This window comes from Terrapene carolina, unplaced genomic scaffold (genome assembly GCF_002925995.2).
Source record: "Terrapene carolina triunguis isolate 2854851 unplaced genomic scaffold, T_m_triunguis-2.0 Scaffold58, whole genome shotgun sequence".
In the NCBI taxonomy this organism is placed as follows: Eukaryota; Metazoa; Chordata; order Testudines; family Emydidae; genus Terrapene; species Terrapene triunguis.
Window position 1 is genome coordinate 36,750,086 of NW_020664409.1, and position 20,000 is coordinate 36,770,085.

Below are 20,000 nucleotides of genomic sequence, written 5' to 3' on the forward strand. Positions count from 1 at the left end.
TAACAGACGTATAGGAGCATGAGCTTTCGTGGGTGAATACCCACTTCGTCGGATGCATGTGAAGAAGTGGGTATTCACCCACGAAAGCTCATGCTCCTATACGTCTGTTAGTCTATAAGGTGCCACAGCACTCTTTGCGGTTATATGAAGAGTAATTTAGATGTGACTTTTCTTCTTTTGAGGTGGAGTACACTGTGGTGCCTTAACTATTCCTGACTTTCTGCCCATTTTACTATGCGTTTCTCCCAAACACAGAAATAAAACAAAACACTTCTCCAATAAAGCAAACTGGCAGTTTACTTTGTTCTTCTCAGTAACCACAATACAACAAATGTAATAAAAAGAAAAATGGCAGTGTACAAAGGAACCCACACATTTCACCACTTTTTTCCATATTGGAAGCCTCATTTGCTTTTCAGACATTTGAGAGCGCTTCACCTTATGCAGCTAGAATAGATCACCTGAAAAAATGAATTCTTAATAAAAACAGAGAAAGTACAGTTAGCATCTAATCCTTTTCTGTCTGCTACAAAAGCCATCATCACCACTCCTCCACAATGAGATGCCTGCGATGGTGCAGTTGCCACTAATACCAACCATTCCCTACATCTGCCACAAGTGTCATGGCTCTTACCAGCTCCCTGAAACCTGCAATAAACACTGCTGCCCTTCAAATAATTTATCAAGGATAGAGGATACTTATGCATAAACCAGAAATGAAACAGACCTGTCACTAAGTGAGATTCCTCACACTATGTGGCTCATGAGCTAAGCCAGAAGAATCTCTCTGACAGGATAAAGGGCACGGTTTGTTTTTAAAGGGAGTTATATTGCAGAGCATCAACAAATGAGTGAAAGAAATAAGTGTGGTGAACGGGTATGTTTGCTCTGTTAAACCACACCTACATACATGGCAAGATTCTTACAAATTTAAATTTCTTGATGCTAGAATAAGAACATTAACTCAGGCAGCCACTTTCAAATTAAGTAGTAGTATGCAAACTAATATTGCCAAAAGTGACACCATCTGAATATAGGAAAGCTCTTCTGCCATTTTTAAATGCTGGATCTAAACAACCTGTGTACCAGTAACATTTTCCAAGTTCTTCAATAAGCTTAACAGAGTAGTTAAAATACCACTAGGTTACAAGCAGTTCAGGAAAAGAAATAATTGTCTTAACTCTTGCAAACTGACCCCAACATCATTAAACACTTGTTGGAAGGTAGCACGTGCATATTGCATACTGTTAGTTGTTCAGCTCAGGCTCCCAGTTTCATCTCATAAAACTGACAGCACTCAGGGAAATGTGGGCACTGGGTCTGAATTTTAACATGAGTATTTAAATGCTGCACATAAAGTTTACAGACCTGTTTGTTTTAAAATAAGGTCAGAGTCTGACTCTGCTTTGACTACCATGCTTTAAAAAAAAAAAAGGGGGGGGGAGGGGGCAAAAATTCAAGACCTATTGTTCATGAATACTGGCACTTTACAAGAATCCAACACCACAACACATACACCTTAGCACACAAAAATGTGAAGAATTGCTCAAGTCAAAGCTTACTACTTAGATAGTAGTTATTAAAATTAGAATAATTTTAACAGTAATACAAATGTTTTTGCTTCCACTTCTGCATTCACAGATATAACTCTACAGGGACAGGAGTCAGTCAAGCTTATTCCCTTTTGCGGCAACTTTAGAATACATGCTCTAGCCAACTGGCACATTTGTTTTTAGGTCAACACTTCAGGGGGACCCTCTGGGACCTAGGTTCAATTTTAGCCTATGATGCTCCTGTGAAATGAGTTCTGGCAGTCTCAGCCACTCTGTTGGTGAATGCATTTCCCCCCTATTCACTGTCTTGGAGAGATACCACCACAAAAATAAATATATTTTTTTTAAAATAGATCATATAACTTGGAGTCTGTGGGATGGTTTTCTAAATCATAACAGCAGCTGTCTTCCACCCCAGAGGTGGCTGTATGTTAGTTATTGCACACATGCTTAGTTCCATCATTTGAAAACCTTCTTGTGAGCCTAGATAAAACCTGGTTCATAAATGCAATATTCATTCAAATGCAGTTGCATCTTTACCTCCTCCTAATTAAGGCTAGTGCTTTCAAACAGACTGCATCAAATACATCTAAGTACCATTACTGCCCCTCTTCACCCTAACATCTGCAACAAACGAAGCCACAAATAGTACAATCATCTATTCAAACATCTCCATCCCCAACACTTGCAAGCACTACCACTGTCAATTCTGTAAACTCCACAGCCATGCCCCACTACCATCTGTAACAAACATGGGTCTAGCCCCGACCACCACCTTACAATGTCTGCCACTGCACATGAACTACAGACTACATTTCTAATTATCTGGTATAGAAAGGAGGATTAGATTTGATAGAGAAATACATTCAACTTATGAACACAATAAAAAAAAAAAATCAAGGCCTGTCTTCTGTTACTGATTATGTTAACGTTATTTATAAGTGGAAATTAAAAGTAGTATGATTTTCCCATTACTACGTTCTCTGGCAGGTGGTTCTGTCCTTCTCCTCTTCCTCCTCCCCATAAGGGATGTTATTGCTATAACTTGGTCTAATAAAACTGCAACTTTGGGGAAAATGAAAAACTGCATTGGCTTAAAAGAGTTGGCTGCAATAAACCCATGGACTTCAATTAATTTCAAGTATGGGATCAGCTTAAGGCCAACCAGCAGAAATTCCATTCTGTCCATGTAAAAATGAGGTTTCACCACATTTACTTTTTATAACCCATATAAAAGTCGAGTAAAAGTAATGAATATCTAAAAGGCCTCTCAATGGACTGGCAAGACTATCTGTATTCTTGAAACTCATCTTACATATTTCTCTCTATGCAAAAAGGATCCATAACTGATCAGAGCTAAAATGTCAAACTACCATGAAAACTGCCCAGTTTCCAATCCATTTCACTGGCTTCCAAGCCACTTCTGCATGGAAAAGTGCTGGCAAAAGAAAGGAAAACTAAGGTCATGTGGTTATAATTATTACCAGGCAAGGAATATTTCTGCAGCTCAGTGGTAAAGTAAAACTATGTCGCTTTCTGCTCCCAATAGTGTCCATCGCAAAACAACTGCCTCATTAAATCTCTGCAGTAAGATTAATATGCCGTAGCTGCACTACATTTATAACTTGGTACTCTATAAAAAGCACATTTAATGGTTAGAGTCAGAGCTTAGATACAAAGTATTACTATAAAAACTTCTGGCAGTGTGGATAAAGTATGGACCTTCTGCAATGCCTGGATCAGATATATCTGGAGTTATTTTTGAATTTTTAGCATTAAGTTCTTGTGATAGTCAGCTAAATAAATAAATAAAGTCTTATTATATAATGAAGATACCAGAACACAAGATAAAACAGTAATATGAAAATGAATGCACTAACAAGATTATTTAACAACTCAGAGTTAATACAAAAATAAAAATAAAAACAGTAGAAAACTGGATCATTTCCTGACATATTATTCTTCAGCTTTACAGCCCACTGTTTTTCAAATTGAAAATGTATACGGCATTTATTAGTTCTCAAGTAAAAAAAATAAAAATAAAAATCAAATAATTTAGGCATAAATTCATTCCTGTGATTTAGAGAACCTTTCCTTTCTCTCATTTAATTTCTTTATTTTTAAATAAAGTGTTTCACCTGCATTGCAACAAACATTAACAACAAGATGTATACAGTACTCTAGATGACAAATAAAGTATTTTACTTAACAGCTTTAAATGTATTCTTTACAATCTAAAAAGGAATAATTCAAACTATTGCCTATAAATTCCCTTTTTTTTCAAATCCATGGATTCTAGGAATCAACCTGGAAAACCCTTAAGAAAGGAGACCTTATAAGACTAACTTCAGTTAAGTCAATGGGGCTACCCACATGAATAAGTATTTATATAACTGTTTGCAGGACCAGGACCCTAACCAAACCACACACGCACAAAAAACAAAACAAAAAAACCCCACAAAATAATCATTTCTTGAATTCTAGAAATCATATTAGACTATAACAGGAAAAATGTCCTATTGCTACAAGGAATGGATACCATAATATTAACCTACTTGCAGTACTTGTTTACAATTATTAATAATAAATTCCATGTACGTTCAGACCTAAACAAAAGGATTTATCTACACATCTTCCATTGACTTACATGAAGGGGGCTAGTGACTGGTAAACAAACTGAACAATTACCATTTTAAGCTTAAAATCATTTATAAAATAACTAGCCCAAGACACATAATAGTTTCATAAACATGGATGCTTGGGGTTGGGTTTTGTGGGTGCACGTGGTAGTTTGTTTGCAGAAAAAACATCTTGGTCTTTAAAGGTTAATGCTTCCCTTTCAGTTGGATACGCTACAAACAGCAATATTCCTGATTTTCTGACTTTGAAAAGTGGGATTTTTTTTTCCTGGGCTTTAGAAGTGCATTCGAAGTTGAAATTCAATAAGATGAGAGCAGACTTTGAAAAAATAAATCTCACACTGTTGTAAAACAGCAAACAAGCACTAATGAAGGAATTCAGCATTACCAGTCTGTGCGGCTATCTGTCCCACACCCGCCTGCAGGTCCTCCGTTTCATTTTCTTCTACTGCCAGGAAAAGGTAAACAAACAAAAACAAAAAAACACAAGACGTTAGGTGGGTAGCTGAAATGACTCATGTGTCATCTCCCTAGTTTCAGTTCTGAAAGCCAGTAATGCTTTCGGGGCAAGAGAACATTGCCTAGTACAGAACGACTGCTCGGTGCAAAACCTCAAAACAGACCCTAGCACCACACTTTGTCCAAAAGCATGTAGCTTCTGTGCAGCAGAGTGACCAAAGAGATCTCATGGATTAAGAAACAAGTCAAATTTCCTCTGGGATATCTGTTTTCAATCCACTGTACTGTATTCTGTTACATAACTGAATTAGGGACTAAGACAAGGCATGGAGACTCCATTCACCTACTCTACATTGTTAAGTGGGAAGCTTTTTCTGGCAAAGCAGGAGTGGGTGCTAAACCATTAATTTCCACTAAATTTAAGATTTTTTTTTAAAAAAAGCTAACATTACAGTTGTGAAGATACCCTTGCAAAAGTGAACCAACACAATGCTGTCTTACTGAGTCTGCAAACAGACCATGCCAGCATCTTTATTATGGCTCACAGCTTCCCTAAGCACACACCACTCTAGCCAGACTGACTATTCAAAAACTCTCTGGGCAGCAGTGAAACGGACAAAAATCATGTCAGCTTCATTCTGTGACTGCTTTGGGAAGCTACAGGGTGCTGCAGAGGCAGGCACTGGAGCTATTCACAGCAGAAAATGACCCACCACAGTGAAGGTAGGGGAGGAGTCAAGTAGCAGAACTACTTCCTTATTACGCTCCCAAAGGTGAGAAATCTTTGAGTTGAAGGTGCAGTAGAGAAAAAGAGTTCCTTCTCCCTTCCAGCTGGGAAAAAGTGTAGAGGGGACACTTCATGTTTACAGTATCACCAAGTATTCAAAAATCATGAGCAGGCCTCAAAAATCATGAAAGTGGATTAAAAATCGTGAGATTTTTAAAAGATATAAAATGACCTTCCCAACAGCTGTTCCCAAAAAGGGACGTTTAGAGACCAGACAGTAGCCTTCTAGGATGTTAACAAGATTTGTTTTGTTTTGCTTTAAGTAGGTCTTCACTTCTGCCTTTAAGGTATGTAAACTGGGGGACTAAGTCTTTCTACAGAAATGCATTGACTACTTTCATCAGCAGAGGTACCAGAACCTCTACTAATGGAGGCAGACATATATACAGAGCAAAATTTTGTTAATTTGCACTACTGTTTGACAGACACGTAGCAAGTTGCAGAATTTTGAAAATTAATACATAAAAACACCTGAAGACTATCTCAAAAGAGCTTATTTTTAGTAAATGTACCATAGTATATTTTATAAAAATAACTGCTGTTAGTATAGTACTCTGCTTTTAAATCTTTTCTGGAGAAATAGACTCTCCTGTATGAGAACTCCAAAATGTGCACATTATCAAAGTTCAACTTCCATACGTGTTACATTAAACAAAGAGAAAGGAAACTTCTGACCAGCATGTTAGCAGGTAACTTTGTGGTTAGCATCTTTTTTAAACTGTTGTTCAAACTCTTTATGGATTCTTAGTCACAAAAGAGCCAAGTAGGTCACAACAGGCATAAAGAACTTGCCAATAACAGTCAACTAGACTGTCGTGTTTGTCAGGAAAGATGAACCTTTGAAAAGAAAAATATGGTAGAGAGGAGAACAGAACAAAAACAAAAGCTCTAGAATAAGGAACCTTTATCATAGAGTTAGCCTACAAAATATCAACTAGTTCTCCTTTACACCATGGCCAGATTCTTCCTCCAACTAATAACAATTGTTTGCTACGTTAGGTAATTATAGTCCAGTCCATCATTCTGTAGCCACAAAGTACTAAAAAGGAACCGGATTAAGTCTTCTCATAGCCTGTTTATAAGAACGTTAGCCTTCATTGTCATTTATAAGACCATAACATAAGAACATAAGAATAGTCCTACTGGGTCAGACCAAAGGTCCATCCAGCCCAGTATCCTGTCTACCGATGAGGGAGTGAACCTAACAGGTAACGATCAAGTGATCTCTCTCCTGCCGTCCATCACCACCCTCTGACAAACAGAGGCTCGGGACACGATTCCTTACCCATCGTGGCTAATAGCCATTAATGGACTTAACCTCCATGAATTTATCCAGTTCTCTTTTAAACCCTATTATAATCCTAGTCTTCACAACCTCCTCAGGCAAAGAGTTCCACAAGTTGACTGTGCGCTGTGTGAAGAACTTCCAGTTATCATACCATGTTAAACTCACTTGGATAAACCTCACCCTACATCTCATACCCAACTTCAATGTTAACTTCCCCAAGCATTAACTGAAGCATTGTGTTTCCTTTCGATAAACAAAGGCAATTTTCAACAATATCCCTCCGCTAGGGGCTTTACGCTTTATACTAATATGAGTCAAAAGCTTTTGGCTACCAAACTACATTAAAAATAAGTATAGGAAGGATATGTGGACAGCAGCAGCATATGTCAAATATTTCTAGTTAATACTGTGAAAAACAAAGATTTATAGTCTAGGATTATATTTGTGAACAAGGGTTTTTGATTTCTTCAGACTTTTTTTTTTTTAATATGTAAAGTATTTAGCATGGCCTACCATAAGAAGAGAGAACTCTGGGATAGTAAAAGTAATCGAATGCCAATAGAAGAAGAAACCTCAGGAGATATGAAGAGCTAAAGCCTGTGTTTCCAGTCATGTTATGCTGCTATGGCTGAATATTAATTCTAGATACTTTTGTGACATCATTATTTCAGAGAAACAATATTTTTGTCTGAACAGTTAAGTGTTTATGACCGCAGAGTCACCTGTTTTGCTAGCGGTGGAAATATTTCTTTGCTAACTAGATCAGAGAACATTGCCAGCTACTTAAAGCAATAAACCATCAATTCCCTACTATACAATTACATGATGAAATTAAAAAAAAAAAAAAAAATTTTCTTAAAAAAAAATTTTTAACAAAAAAATTTTGGGACTGTAACACTTAATTGTAAAAAATTCTATTTGAATATAATTTTTTTTTTTTTTTTAAAGAAGATCTCAGTCAGGGAAAATAGAATTCCAGTATTGCAGCTGTCTTCACCTTTATAAAGTCTGGTGGGTTTGGACTCATAACAGCATTTTGTAGTAAAGTTTAATACTACAAAAATGCATTTCTAAACAAGAACTTTTATATATGCACATGGATATGTAGAGAGAGATATAGATATATCTATATATATTTCATATATCTATATGTTGAGCTTTGCAATCCAAGAGGCAGAGCTACTTGTTAGTCTGGGAATACTCTGGTTTGAATTCAGACTGTCTTGCATGCCCAGACTCAGAGGGTTCTAGGAAAGTTGAAAAACCAACATTGTTAGGGCTAAATCTTTACTTGCTTTTTTATGCAATAGTCTCTCTAAAGCCACTAAGTGGAGGAACAAACAGATTTGGCCCATAGATTCTGACAGCAGAGTTAACCTCCCACTAATTTACTGCAACATCTGCTGGTCAACCAGAATTTCACTCCTCCTCCCTAGAAGATTGTCAAGGTGGCACAAGGCTTATGTACGTGGGGGAGAGTTTATAAAGCTAACAGTGGAAGAATTCACATATTCTGCTAACAACCGGGCTACCCCACATGGAAGGGTCAGTCTGTTAGTAGAAGCAGACAACAGTGGTGCATGCTTGGGGAGACCTCACATGGAAAAAGGAATGGACGAAAATAGAAATGTGGGAGTACTATGAAAAGGTGCATTTTCACTGAGAGGGAATCCTTTATGGAGAACAGAGACTATGATTTATGGCTTTTGAGCTATTATAAACTATAACAAAATACAAGCTACAGATAATTGAAAAAAGACTATTTTCTTCTACTATGGGTAGGTTAATAAATTAAAGAGAGAGAGAGAGAATACATACTTCCCTGAACATCTGAGGCTCTTTTCAGCTTGTTAAACAAAGCAAAAGAAGCCACATATCCCAAAATAAACTATAAACAGACTGTTATTGATTTAGTACCCTTCCTAAAAACACTTTATTTAAGGGATGTGAAACAAAACAAAACATAACACAGCAACCAAGATTGCTAGGGGTATGAGAAGATTTGGTTTACAATATAAATATATATATTTAACTTATATTTTGTATTTCCTATAACTCAATATAACTTGCCATAAGCTTAACATTGGTACTTGAATTTAAAACTTATCTTCCACAAAAGTATTCTTCCTATGATGATTACTTTATAAAGCATGCATTCCATGCATGTTTGAATAATATCTGCAGATAAGTAAGAGGCACTAGCCGTATTAGCATAATCAATATACAATTTACAGAGCTACCCAGACAGAACAGAAATAAAACATGTGTGCCATTATTTTAGTATCTAAAAATTACTGTCATTTCTGGAAGTATCTTTCTGCTTTTCCTCTCTCTTCATGTCCACATACAAACTAAGAAGAGATACTCATTGCCACCATCTATGCATAGATATTTAATATGATCAGGTAGATTAGTCACATAGCAGAGGCAAATTTAAGGTTCAGTCCTGCAAAGTGCTGAGCCTCTCAAATCCCATTTACATTCAATGTATTTTGTGGACTTGCAGCACTTTGCAGGGCCATGCCTTTAGAACATATTTTAATAAAAGGTTTAATTTGTATGGGAAATGCCAGCTGAAATCAATAAAGTGTGGGGTTAATTGCAGGATCACACCCTAAAGTAGTTCCTCTTGTTTATTCTTTCTCCACTTCCTCTACACCCTTCATGCTTTCTTTAAAAGTCATCATCATCAGCCAAATTCTCCCTGTAAACATAGATACAAGCACATATTCTCACTCCAACTGGTGCCAATAAAAGTCACAAATGTGACTCTGAGAGGACAATACAATCCTACTTCAGTGAGGTTAGCAAACGTATAAAGTACATTACAAAACTGTATTGAGACATCTTGCATTCTTACTGGTCAATAACCATCCTGATCAAACACCAGACAAGGTCTAATTTTCTGAACCACCTTAAACAGTATCAATACACTTCCATTAAAGATACACTAGAGTGCGGCCTCTTTTATTAACTAAAATGGAGGACTGAGGAGTTCATAAAATCAAACGTCTCAAAATTACAACAGGTACAGTGCATAAGTTGAAATATGGTGCACTGCATCACTTTCTTCTTGTCCTTCAAGCCACTGCAAAGCAATTTCCAATGCACCAACGGCATCAGAATCTGAAGGCACTGAAACCTGAAGCAACGTTGACTTGTTCTTTAATTGACAACACTTTCGTTATATGATTTCCCCACACACATACACCCGGAAAAATGATTCATATAATTAGTTGTTTGTGAAGACTGGTGTTCATAAAATTGAGGTTCTACTGTACCAACAAAGAAAAATTTCAAGTGCCATTTCATGCAATTTTTAAAAAGTAATAATCCTATCAATATACATATATTTGAGATAACACTGGAAAAGGAAGGAAGGGTTCAGTTTAGTTGCATACCCTGCCTCCCATTATTTTTAAGCTGTAATGTAATGATATTTTCTTAAACCACAACTTAGAAGTGTAAAGAATTCTTGGGGGACGAGGTTGTTTAAAATAACAGAACTGAATGCTCATTATTATTACCAACCTTCATCCCCTCACACCTTCTTCCTCCTACAGACAGAGGCTGCCACACACCCCTCCTGACATTCTTATCCATTTTACACACTCTCCTCTCCAGCCTGTCCCTCTATTGAGCTTCTTTTTCAGTTACTCTTGTATAAAAGCTAAACTGGGAGCAGTGTGTGGCTCCCAATTCAGCTGTGTTGGTTGAAACAGTAGTATTTTCTTAGGCAGTACCTAAAAAGATAACCTTTCTGGTTAGGCACATTTAAAAGAAACACACACACACACACACACCCCTTTGGACGGTTCTCTTTCAGCCCTCATATTCTTTATTCAAGGATTACAGCGTCCCAATGTGACACACTGAATCATGTAAGGAGACAGTCACGTCTATGGAATATTATGGGTGAGAAAAGCAGAACAGAGACTCCTTCCAACCGCACAGAATTCTAGTGTCTTTCTAACCTATTTTGTTTTCAAGACAGTTAGACCAGTTTTGTGTACTGACCTTGCCTCCCTAATCTCTCATCCATGAACAAACACTTGGACTATATTTTAAATTGTTTTGGTTGGTAAGTTGATAACAAGACTATGCATTTTACAAAGTGCCATTCATCCAAGAATCTCAAAGTTTTTATAACCTTTAAGTTTCACAACATCCCTAAGAGGCATTATTATACGTCTCACAGATAACGGAACTAAGGTGCTGAGGGCCAAGTTCTCACTTTACTCCACCCCTTTTGCAGTAATACAAAAAGAAGCCAAACTGTTGCAATTCCACTGACCTCCCACTGGGTGCAGTCTATGCAATGAGAACAGGAACCCCTGCACACTGCAAGCAGTGTTCTGCAACATCCTGCAGGAGGGTATGGGAATGTCACTGGGGAGTGACAGGGTCATCCAGTGGGACCATAGCTATACAGATTTGCCGTACTGTCAGTAGACATTGCGAATAGTGCTGTTGCTCTGTGTCCTGCTAACAGGCTGTGGGAGAGGAAAGAGTCCTTTTTGCTCCTTTCCCCTGTATTTAGTTCATTTACTTCAACTGGATCTGCCTCCAAGAAATTAAGTGACTTCCTCAAGCTCACTCCAAGGCCTGTGTGTGCATGCTGCTGAGCGCCCCCAACTCCCACAGAAGTCAATGGAAATGAGGAAAATCCGCACTTCTCAGGACCATTGCAAGACACTGGCAGAGCAAGGAACTGGCTTCAGGAGTCCCAACTCCAAGTCCAGTGCTCAGATCTTTTGGCAACCCTCCCTCCCTGCAATGGCCACACTTAGCTGAAAGCTATTATTTACTTTCAAGAACATAATTATAGATAACCAGTCCAGCATGATAAAAATCAAGAAGTGAAAAGAATATCCAAGATCATTTTTTTGAGCAGTTACAAAGCCCTTTATGTAATAGTAATGGTTTCAGAGTTCAGATTCCTTATAATACATTACAGCGACACATAAACCATAAGTTTTCTCTCTCTCTTTAGTAACGTCTGTAAGGCATAGGTGATGAGTTATATGGTACATGGGCAGAGGGACATAATTAAGAATTTAGGTTATTTTTGCAGGCCTCTACCTGCACCTGTACTTAGGAAATACGGGACTAATTAAATGTTTCCCACAAAAAGCTGAACTCTTAAAGAAAAGCACACCTGAAGCAATCTGATTTATGGATCACAGAGATTAGAAACAGAAATAACCAGTGGCCAAAATGTTCAAACCTAGGTGACTGAATTTAAAAGTGATCTGTCAAAAGTGATGAGTACCTACAGCTCTGTGGATGCTCAACACCTCTGAACGGTCAGTTCACTTAGCTAGGTGCCTAATGTCAAGCAACAAGATTTAGACTTTTTGGCCACTGACTCCATTCGCAAAACTATAGATACTAAATAGATATTAAACTAATGATGCACATTTATCTTAGTCAAAAGGCCAGTTCTTTCAGTGTTAATTTGAATGAGCTAGATTGTTCTCTGTCTAAATGTTTATCAAGGAGTTGCTTCCACAGAATTCACTTCTTTGTTTTACGATGTTGTACATCACCTTTTGTTCTTCCTTTTATCATGCTTGTCTTTTACTTTTCTGCAACCAGAAAAGTACTCAGTGCTCACTCCCCTTCCTCTCTTGATTAACATTTGTATTTGGCTCACTAGCCTTTTCCACTGAATCTATTCAACAGCTTCATCTTAAATCACAAGACACAAATCTTTTTCCCATGCTCTGGCTCTTAACTACATAACCCAACCACTTCCCAGAAGTCACACACAAAGGCCAATAGTCAACCATTTCATCCACCTATTTTTAGGATGATAAAAAGTTGCATTGAGCATATATTTTGAAGTCCCTGTTGTTCTGGGATTAGAGGATCAGAGATTCCAAGGTACGCAATTGCAAGGAAGGAAGTGGAGAATAACTAAAAGAGATAAAGCAAACACACACACACACACACACACCCCACACACATTAGTACACCTCTACCCCTATATAATGCTGTCCTCGGGAGCCAAAAAAATCTTACCACGTTATAGGTGAAACCGCGTTATATCGAACTTGCTTTGATCCGCCGGAGTGCGCAGCCCCGCCCCCCCAAAGCACTGCTTTACCTTGTTATATCCGAATTCATGTTATATCGGGTCGCGTTATATCGGGGTAGAGGTGTACTATCAAAAGTTAGAAAATATGTTGACGCCATTAGGAAAAAAACCCCATAACCCTACCCCCCAGGGTAATATACTTCAGAGCCAGAGCATGTTTTGTTGACCCACATATAGCCTAGGCCTGGTCTACACTAACACCCCAATTCGATCTAAGGTACGCAACTTCAGCTACGTGAATAACGTAGCTGAAGTCGACATACCTTAGTTCGAATTTACCGCGGTTCAGACGCGGTCCACACACGGCAGGCAGGCTCCCCCGTCGACTCCGCGGTACTCCTCTCGCTGACGTGGAGTACCGCAGTCGACGGCGAGCACTTCCTGGTTCGAATTATCGCGTCCACACCAGACGCGATAAATCGAACCCGGAAGTTCGATTGCCAGCCGTCGAACTACCGCGGTAGTGTAGACAAGCCCCTAGCCTTATCAAGGGCATGGCCTCATAATGTCACTTAATCTGATATGTGCAAAAGAAATATTTTACAATGAAGGACTTTTTTCCCTGTTAAATCCCTTCAAGACATTAATGAGTCAACAATGGAAAGTGAAACTTTCTAGTTTTACAAAAGTATCCAGAGTGGGAAAATAAAAATCTCACTCAAAAACCAGTCACCAGGGATGTTGTTTTCTAATGTTCATTAAGCAGGTAAATACAATCTGAGGTAAAGAAGCTGTAAATTTTACTCCAGATCCAGGACACTAAAAATTGGGGGCAACATGAGATTCTGAATATTTTTCCCAACACTGCTTATTTTTAGTAGGATATAAAGGTGTCAAATCCTGCTTCAACTAGGGCTCTTTGACCAAAGGCTAGCACAGCCAGATTGAACACATTTCTTTCTAGTTACCAATAAAGAAAAAAAAGTGATACAGTATCATTAAACAGTAAAACAATTCGCACACCAAAGAATAATAAATAATAATAATAATAATAATGTACTACATCAAATTAAGTATATTGTAGGGTTTAAGAGATTCAGGAAGGGGGTGGGGAGTCAAACCTTGAAAGATACTGTACTTATTTAAAAATGGAATAATATTTCAGATGAATTACTAATGCAAACAGTAAGCCCTTTCTCCTGTTCCCATTGAAGTCAATGGGGGCGAGGGGGGGGGGGGGGGGGGGAAGATACGACACCTGCCATTAATATCAGTGGTGCAGGATTCAGGATGTTTTTAAAATGTGGATAACTGACAAGACTCCTGTACTTAGAGTATACATAGTAAAGGAAGTTGAAGTGTAAGAACAAAAAGCTGCTGTAAATCATGCACAGTGGGCGTTCTTTAATCTATAGTATCTCTCCATTGAAAATAAATGTTACGCACATCCCAGAAGAATACAGGCCACATAAATTAAATCCTGAAAAACATTTTTCTTCTTCTTCTACTTCAGTATTATGGAGGAAAAAAGTCTTCAAAAATAGTAAAGGAATGCAAAAAAATAACTTTTATGGTAAAAAAGTTTGTACAATTTTAACTAGTACTATAATATTGGAGGAAAATATTCCTAATTTTAATGTCTTTTCGTGAGGGTACTAACAGCATCTTACACACATATGCCACAAAAGAACTGAAAGCAGAATTTTTGTAACCAAACTAAAAACCCAAGAAAGCAGGCAGACTGAATGAAAATGCTAATTGTAATGTGTTGTAATAAAAATACCCCCAAGATCAGCCCAATCTTTTTTTGCTATAGCATAGTCCCCAGGCATATGGCTAACTACTGCCTGATCATTATCCTGGCTAAAACTAAAGCTACTGAAGTTTAGGAGGATTCATATCTAACAGAATTTCTTTCATCTCTAATAATTGCTAAACTAGCATAATTACTCATACTTGAAGTGGAATGTGATGCATGCTAAGAAACCAAGTTGCCTAAAATTAAAGTTAAAACAAAAACAAAACCCACTACTGAACTCTGTATTCAAAGATTCATCTTTTGTCAGACTTCTATGCCAAGTGTTGCATAATGATTTAGAATTATTTAAAAGCTTCCCTTACACTATTTGACTATTATAAAGAGAACAATTGAACAACTTTAATGCTTACGTTTCAATTGCTTTGTAGTAAAAGCATTGCACAATACTTTTAAAACCAGACAGGTACCTTTCCACAGTCCAAAAGATCAAATCATACACAATTTCTGTTAGAGCAAAACGTAGTCCCCCCAAGGGGAAAAAATATATATATATTTTTGGTGACCACAATTCTGATTTAATTGAAATAGGATAAGAAAGTTGCATTTTCCCCATACCCAGTGGGACTAATACTGACTTTTGACAGTACCACAGGAGCCTATGGAAAACTCCAAATATATTTCAGACAAAGGCTATGTCTACACTACCGCGGTAAGTCGACCTATGCTACGCAACTCCAGCTGTGTGAATAACGCAGCTGGAATCAACGTACTTTAGGTCGAGTTACCGTGGGCTCTACACCCACGGGGGGGGGGGGGGGCAGGGGGAGGAGTCGACGGGAGATTTTCTCCCATCGACTTACCTTACTCTTCTCGTCAGGGGTAGAGTACAGGGGTCGACTGGAGAGCGATCTGCAGTTGATTTGGCGGGTCTTTACTAGGTGTAGACCTGCCCAAAATGTTGAGGTTTTTCCTTGAGATATCAGTATTCATACCACATTCTTAATCAGTGTTTCAAACAAAAAAGCATTTAATCCAGAAGATGTCTACATGAAATTCTAACAAGCTTGGAGAGGGAGGGGGTTTAAGTCCTTTTCTCATTTACAAATACTTAACTAAAAAAAGGTAGAAAGGGTTTTTTACAAAATTTATGAGATTTCAATACTGAGGCATCCATTTCATAACAAAGAAATTAAAGCTATTAAACCAGTCACACAGAATGAATTACAGGAAAGCATACAGCCTTTTAAGAAATCTTAGATCATAGTGGAACATATTATCCTACACATCTCCATATTAAGAGCCTCTCTTGTTGCAAGAGTTAGCTGCAACTAGAAAACCCAAGCCATACTTCTAGTCCTTTTAAGGCATCTTTATCTAAAGATTTCAGCCTCATGGCAACTAACAGTTCAGTTCATAACTATGTACAGATAGAAGGTTTCCAAGATACAAGTTCACCTGCTCCTGAGAAATGGTCCATTAGACTTGCACTGGTCCCAGAAAGCAATTGGATATCATTTTTGTAATCTTCAAGTTGATAAAGTCAGTCATAAACATTAGCCATGTCAATGAGAATTACTTAAGGGGGGAGCAACATTTTTTTTTAAATCAGACATGGGAATAATCTGCCAAGACAAAAAAAAAAAAAAGTCTAACTATAAATAGCCTGTACTATAACATTATAAGATGGTCATTTTAAATCCCTTTGAAATTTGATTGTTTTATGTATGCTTTTTGTGTTCAATATCTAATATTTGCCCTTTTTGGGTGGCCAAATAAAAGTCAACAATCCACTCATACATCAAAACAAATGGTTTTGCTTTTCAGACCAAGTGGAATCTTATGAATGTTTTGTTCCCTCCCTATAAGATGATTACGCCAGAACCTCTGAGATTCTGAAACCAGGCCTTTCAGAAAAAGTTCTTTGGACCAGCCATACTATAACTCTGAGTTGCGTTCAAAGGAATCATGCCAATAGTAATTGCTGTTTTGTTTATGCTAGACTGTCTGCGGATTAGACTATAATCAATCTAATGGCTAACATCCAGTCCATGTAATTTAGAGGTTGGGCAGTGTGGGGGTGATAAACATTCAGCTAGTTGAGAAATTAATAGAAGTGTTACTGTTTGATGGGGATTTGAATTTTAAATTCTCTCTTAACTATTGTTACTAATATAGCTACCTTTTTGTTACAATAATCCACCACCCTTCTACCTTAAATACCAGTATGCCATAACATCTGTGCCTCATATACAAGAAATGTATTATTGTTTCAAATATATTATAGAGAACTAGTCACATTAAATACAAACATAAATACGGGGGATGAAATTGATCATCTTCATCCACTACCAACTTTGCAGAAGTTACAGTTGCAAATGCAGCCAAAATGGAAAGAGTACCTTGGTTTTCCTCAAAAGACGGCACAACTCTAAGAAATGCAGGGCATTGCCCTGGTATCATTTCAAGATACATGCCTGTTTTAGGCAGAATATACGTATATAGTACAGTGAGCACATTTTTTCCTTCTCTTCTTTCTAGGAGCTAAACATTTAATAAATTAAGCCACAGAATTATAAAACTGGGTTACTAAATATCAGTACAAGGAAATTCATTTTGAAGTGACAAAGAAAAATAAAAATGCTTAAATAAGTCCTCAGAGTTCAATGTTTCTATTAAATTTGTGGGACTATACCAGCTCCCTGTGGTGGCTTATTTAACACCTACAATTTCTAGCGATTTTTCACACACAACTTTAGTCTAATGGATATTACCTGACTTTGGTTGAGAAGGACGGGATTTAAAGATACATTAGGACTGTCTTTTCATTCAAATTCGCTAATGAATATCTGTTTTTTTCCTCCCACAGATGACATGGATGACTACATTTTCATAGCATCCAAATATTTCTAAACAAATCATTTCTGATCAAAAAAACTTTAAGAACAAAAAACAAATACCCCCAAGTGAAAGAAAAAGGGTCAGTAACCTAAGTGTGATATCTTACAGAGTGTGCCAAGTTACAAAAGCGTTAGCCATTCAAGAGGCCAATTTAAACAAGACACAACTGAATTGCTCTTTACCCCTTGCCTCCTCCGCTCAGGAGGTCCCAAGTACAGCATCCTGAATACATTAGGGCAATTCTGGCCCTCAAGCATTCTGAGTTTAAAAAGGAATATAAATGACCAGTCGTCCTCCCCCATCATCTTCTCCTTTGCAACTTGGCTTGTTTTGTAGCTTTCACGCTTATATATAGCTGACCTGCACTACTTCACCTCCCTTTTTTTAGGTATGTGTTTAAGATTGTTTTGATCACTTAGAACACATACAATAAGGATTCTTTTCAGAAAAATCACCACAAGAAATGGGATAAACTAGCAAAATGAAAAATAGGTCAAGACTGATAAGTTTGATGCAACTGATTCTACGTATATTAAAAACAACCTAGCAGTTCTGACTTCTTTTTAAAGATTAAGTCACTTAAGATATTCAAATTAAATATCTTGTTTTAAATGTCTCTGGATGGAGAATTATTTGCTCACCTATGCCCAAGCATGTATTTACATATCCCTGAAGTGCATGGTATACAGCTTTTCATAAACAACAATAGTCTTCCTTGTGCTTAGGTAAATGTTTTTATTGTTTTTAAAATATTGGGGGGGAGGGGAAGCTACTGTTTGCCCTGCCTTGTTTCTCATTTATGTCAAAAGCTGGTACCTGTCAGCAAGAGTTACTAGGATAATTAGACTAAGACTATAGTTACCAGCAAACCAAAAAGAGGAAAAAAGCAAACAGAAGAAAACTAATTCACAAATATATTTTCAAACAACAAAAGACAGTTAGTCATAAGTGAGTTCTTAACACCCACCATTTCTAATGAACATTATTTTCATGCATTCAACATACAAACTCCCCAAAATTCAACTGTAATTTTGTTTTTATGTGTTTACCTGCCTTGTGTCACTACTCCCCTAAGATACAAGTTTCAAATTATGTTATCAAAAGTGACAGCCATATCAGAGATATCTTTTAAACCTTTTTCCATCAGAAAAAGTTACTAAGTACATGACAAATTGCAAATTTACTGTGTATCTCATGTTTTGTTTAGACATGGAAACAGTACTCATGAATTTAAAGAGCTTCTTTACATAGATGTATATAATAGTTTAATGTAGATGAGAAATAGTTTGCAAAAACTGTTTACTTTTAAACTACAGATCTTGCTTATCTCCTAATGATTAAGCTACTAATCATTAAAAAAGAACCTAAAATCAATGTTGCATTTAGGTTTCTGTTGAAATTCTAACAAACAACATTTGCAATGTTACTCACAGCTATTGTTTCTTCATAAAAAATTAAGATGAAATATTTGATGGACACAGCATTTTCAATTTAAATGCTATAAAAGAATCTTTAAACTTCCCAGCTGATTCATGCTGCTATCCCACCTAGAAATCTTACAATCAGATTGTCCTCAGCTCAGAATATTACTAATCCACTCAAAAATGGACACCATTCAAGAAAAATAAAATGGGAAAATGAAAAAAAAGTCAGATATTTGAACAAAGGCCACCAAGAATGATAATCTGCTTCTCAAGAATAATTACTGCTGCAATAATTACACATATGATGATTGATTTACTATTTGTATTTTTTACTGGAGAAATAATGAATATGGCACAATACACATTTCTTCACTGTATCTGTGTTAAATATTTAACAGTTTCTTAAGTGTATAGTATACTGTCACTAAAACCCAAGCCACTCCATCTGAAATCTAGGATTTTACTATTTGCTCATTTTAGGAAATCTTAGGCTACTAGTACAAAAAGCAGACTATGCTCAGACCTACACATAAAATGGAAGCTGAATTTTTGAGTTAATTTAAGTGTTATTTACAGAAAGGCACTTGAAAAAACATGTTTTCATTCTGTAAAATGTGTGAGTACCACACATACACATGCTTAAATCAATTAATATGATCAAAACATGGTTCTATTCTGACAGAACAATTTACACCATTTTCCCATTCATTTTGTGTTTCTTCATCTGTACTAGATTTGTAATTCCAACTCTATATTTGTTCAGTTCAACTTTTCTAACATCTTATAAATATGACCAACTGATGCCCTACTTATGGGCCATAAAAATTACATGGACATGTAAATAAACCCTCAGTAGGGAAGTCCAGAACTAAACGGATGCACAACCAACAAAACTTTGTCAATTCATTTTAAAAGATAAGTGAAGAGCACCACATTTGTTCTTCACACGCTGATGAACAAAAGCAGTACTCTGAACTGTACAAACTTCAGTAAATTTTAAATATATGACTGCAAAAGAATGCAAGGCAACAAATTCAAGACATTATCCCCTTTTGAAATATTTGGAAGAAAAGGAAAAAAAGAAATAGAGCCTAATCCAAAGCCCACTGAAGTCAACTGAAAGACTTTGGAAGGGGAACTTTGAGAGTTTTGT

At 36.9% G+C, this 20,000-nt stretch overlaps 1 protein-coding gene across 7 annotated transcripts in view; it reads right to left on the minus strand.

The window, feature by feature from the left end:
* ZNF521 (zinc finger protein 521) overlaps positions 1-20,000 on the minus strand; it is a 272,771-nt gene that overhangs the window by 249,595 nt on the left and 3,176 nt on the right. For 4 of the 7 annotated variants that reach the window (XM_024202672.3, XM_024202666.2, XM_024202668.2 and 1 more), the window contains one exon: positions 4,581-4,640. The exons of 2 other annotated variants lie outside the window; for them this stretch is intronic. Coding sequence is in view for 4 of the 5 variants with exons in the window: in XM_024202666.2 (XP_024058434.2) it covers positions 4,581-4,640 (60 nt within the window). In the remaining variant the exon portion in view is untranslated. The remainder of the gene's footprint in view (positions 1-4,580; positions 4,641-20,000) is intronic. One more of the 7 variants, XM_024202667.2, reaches the window with a different exon arrangement.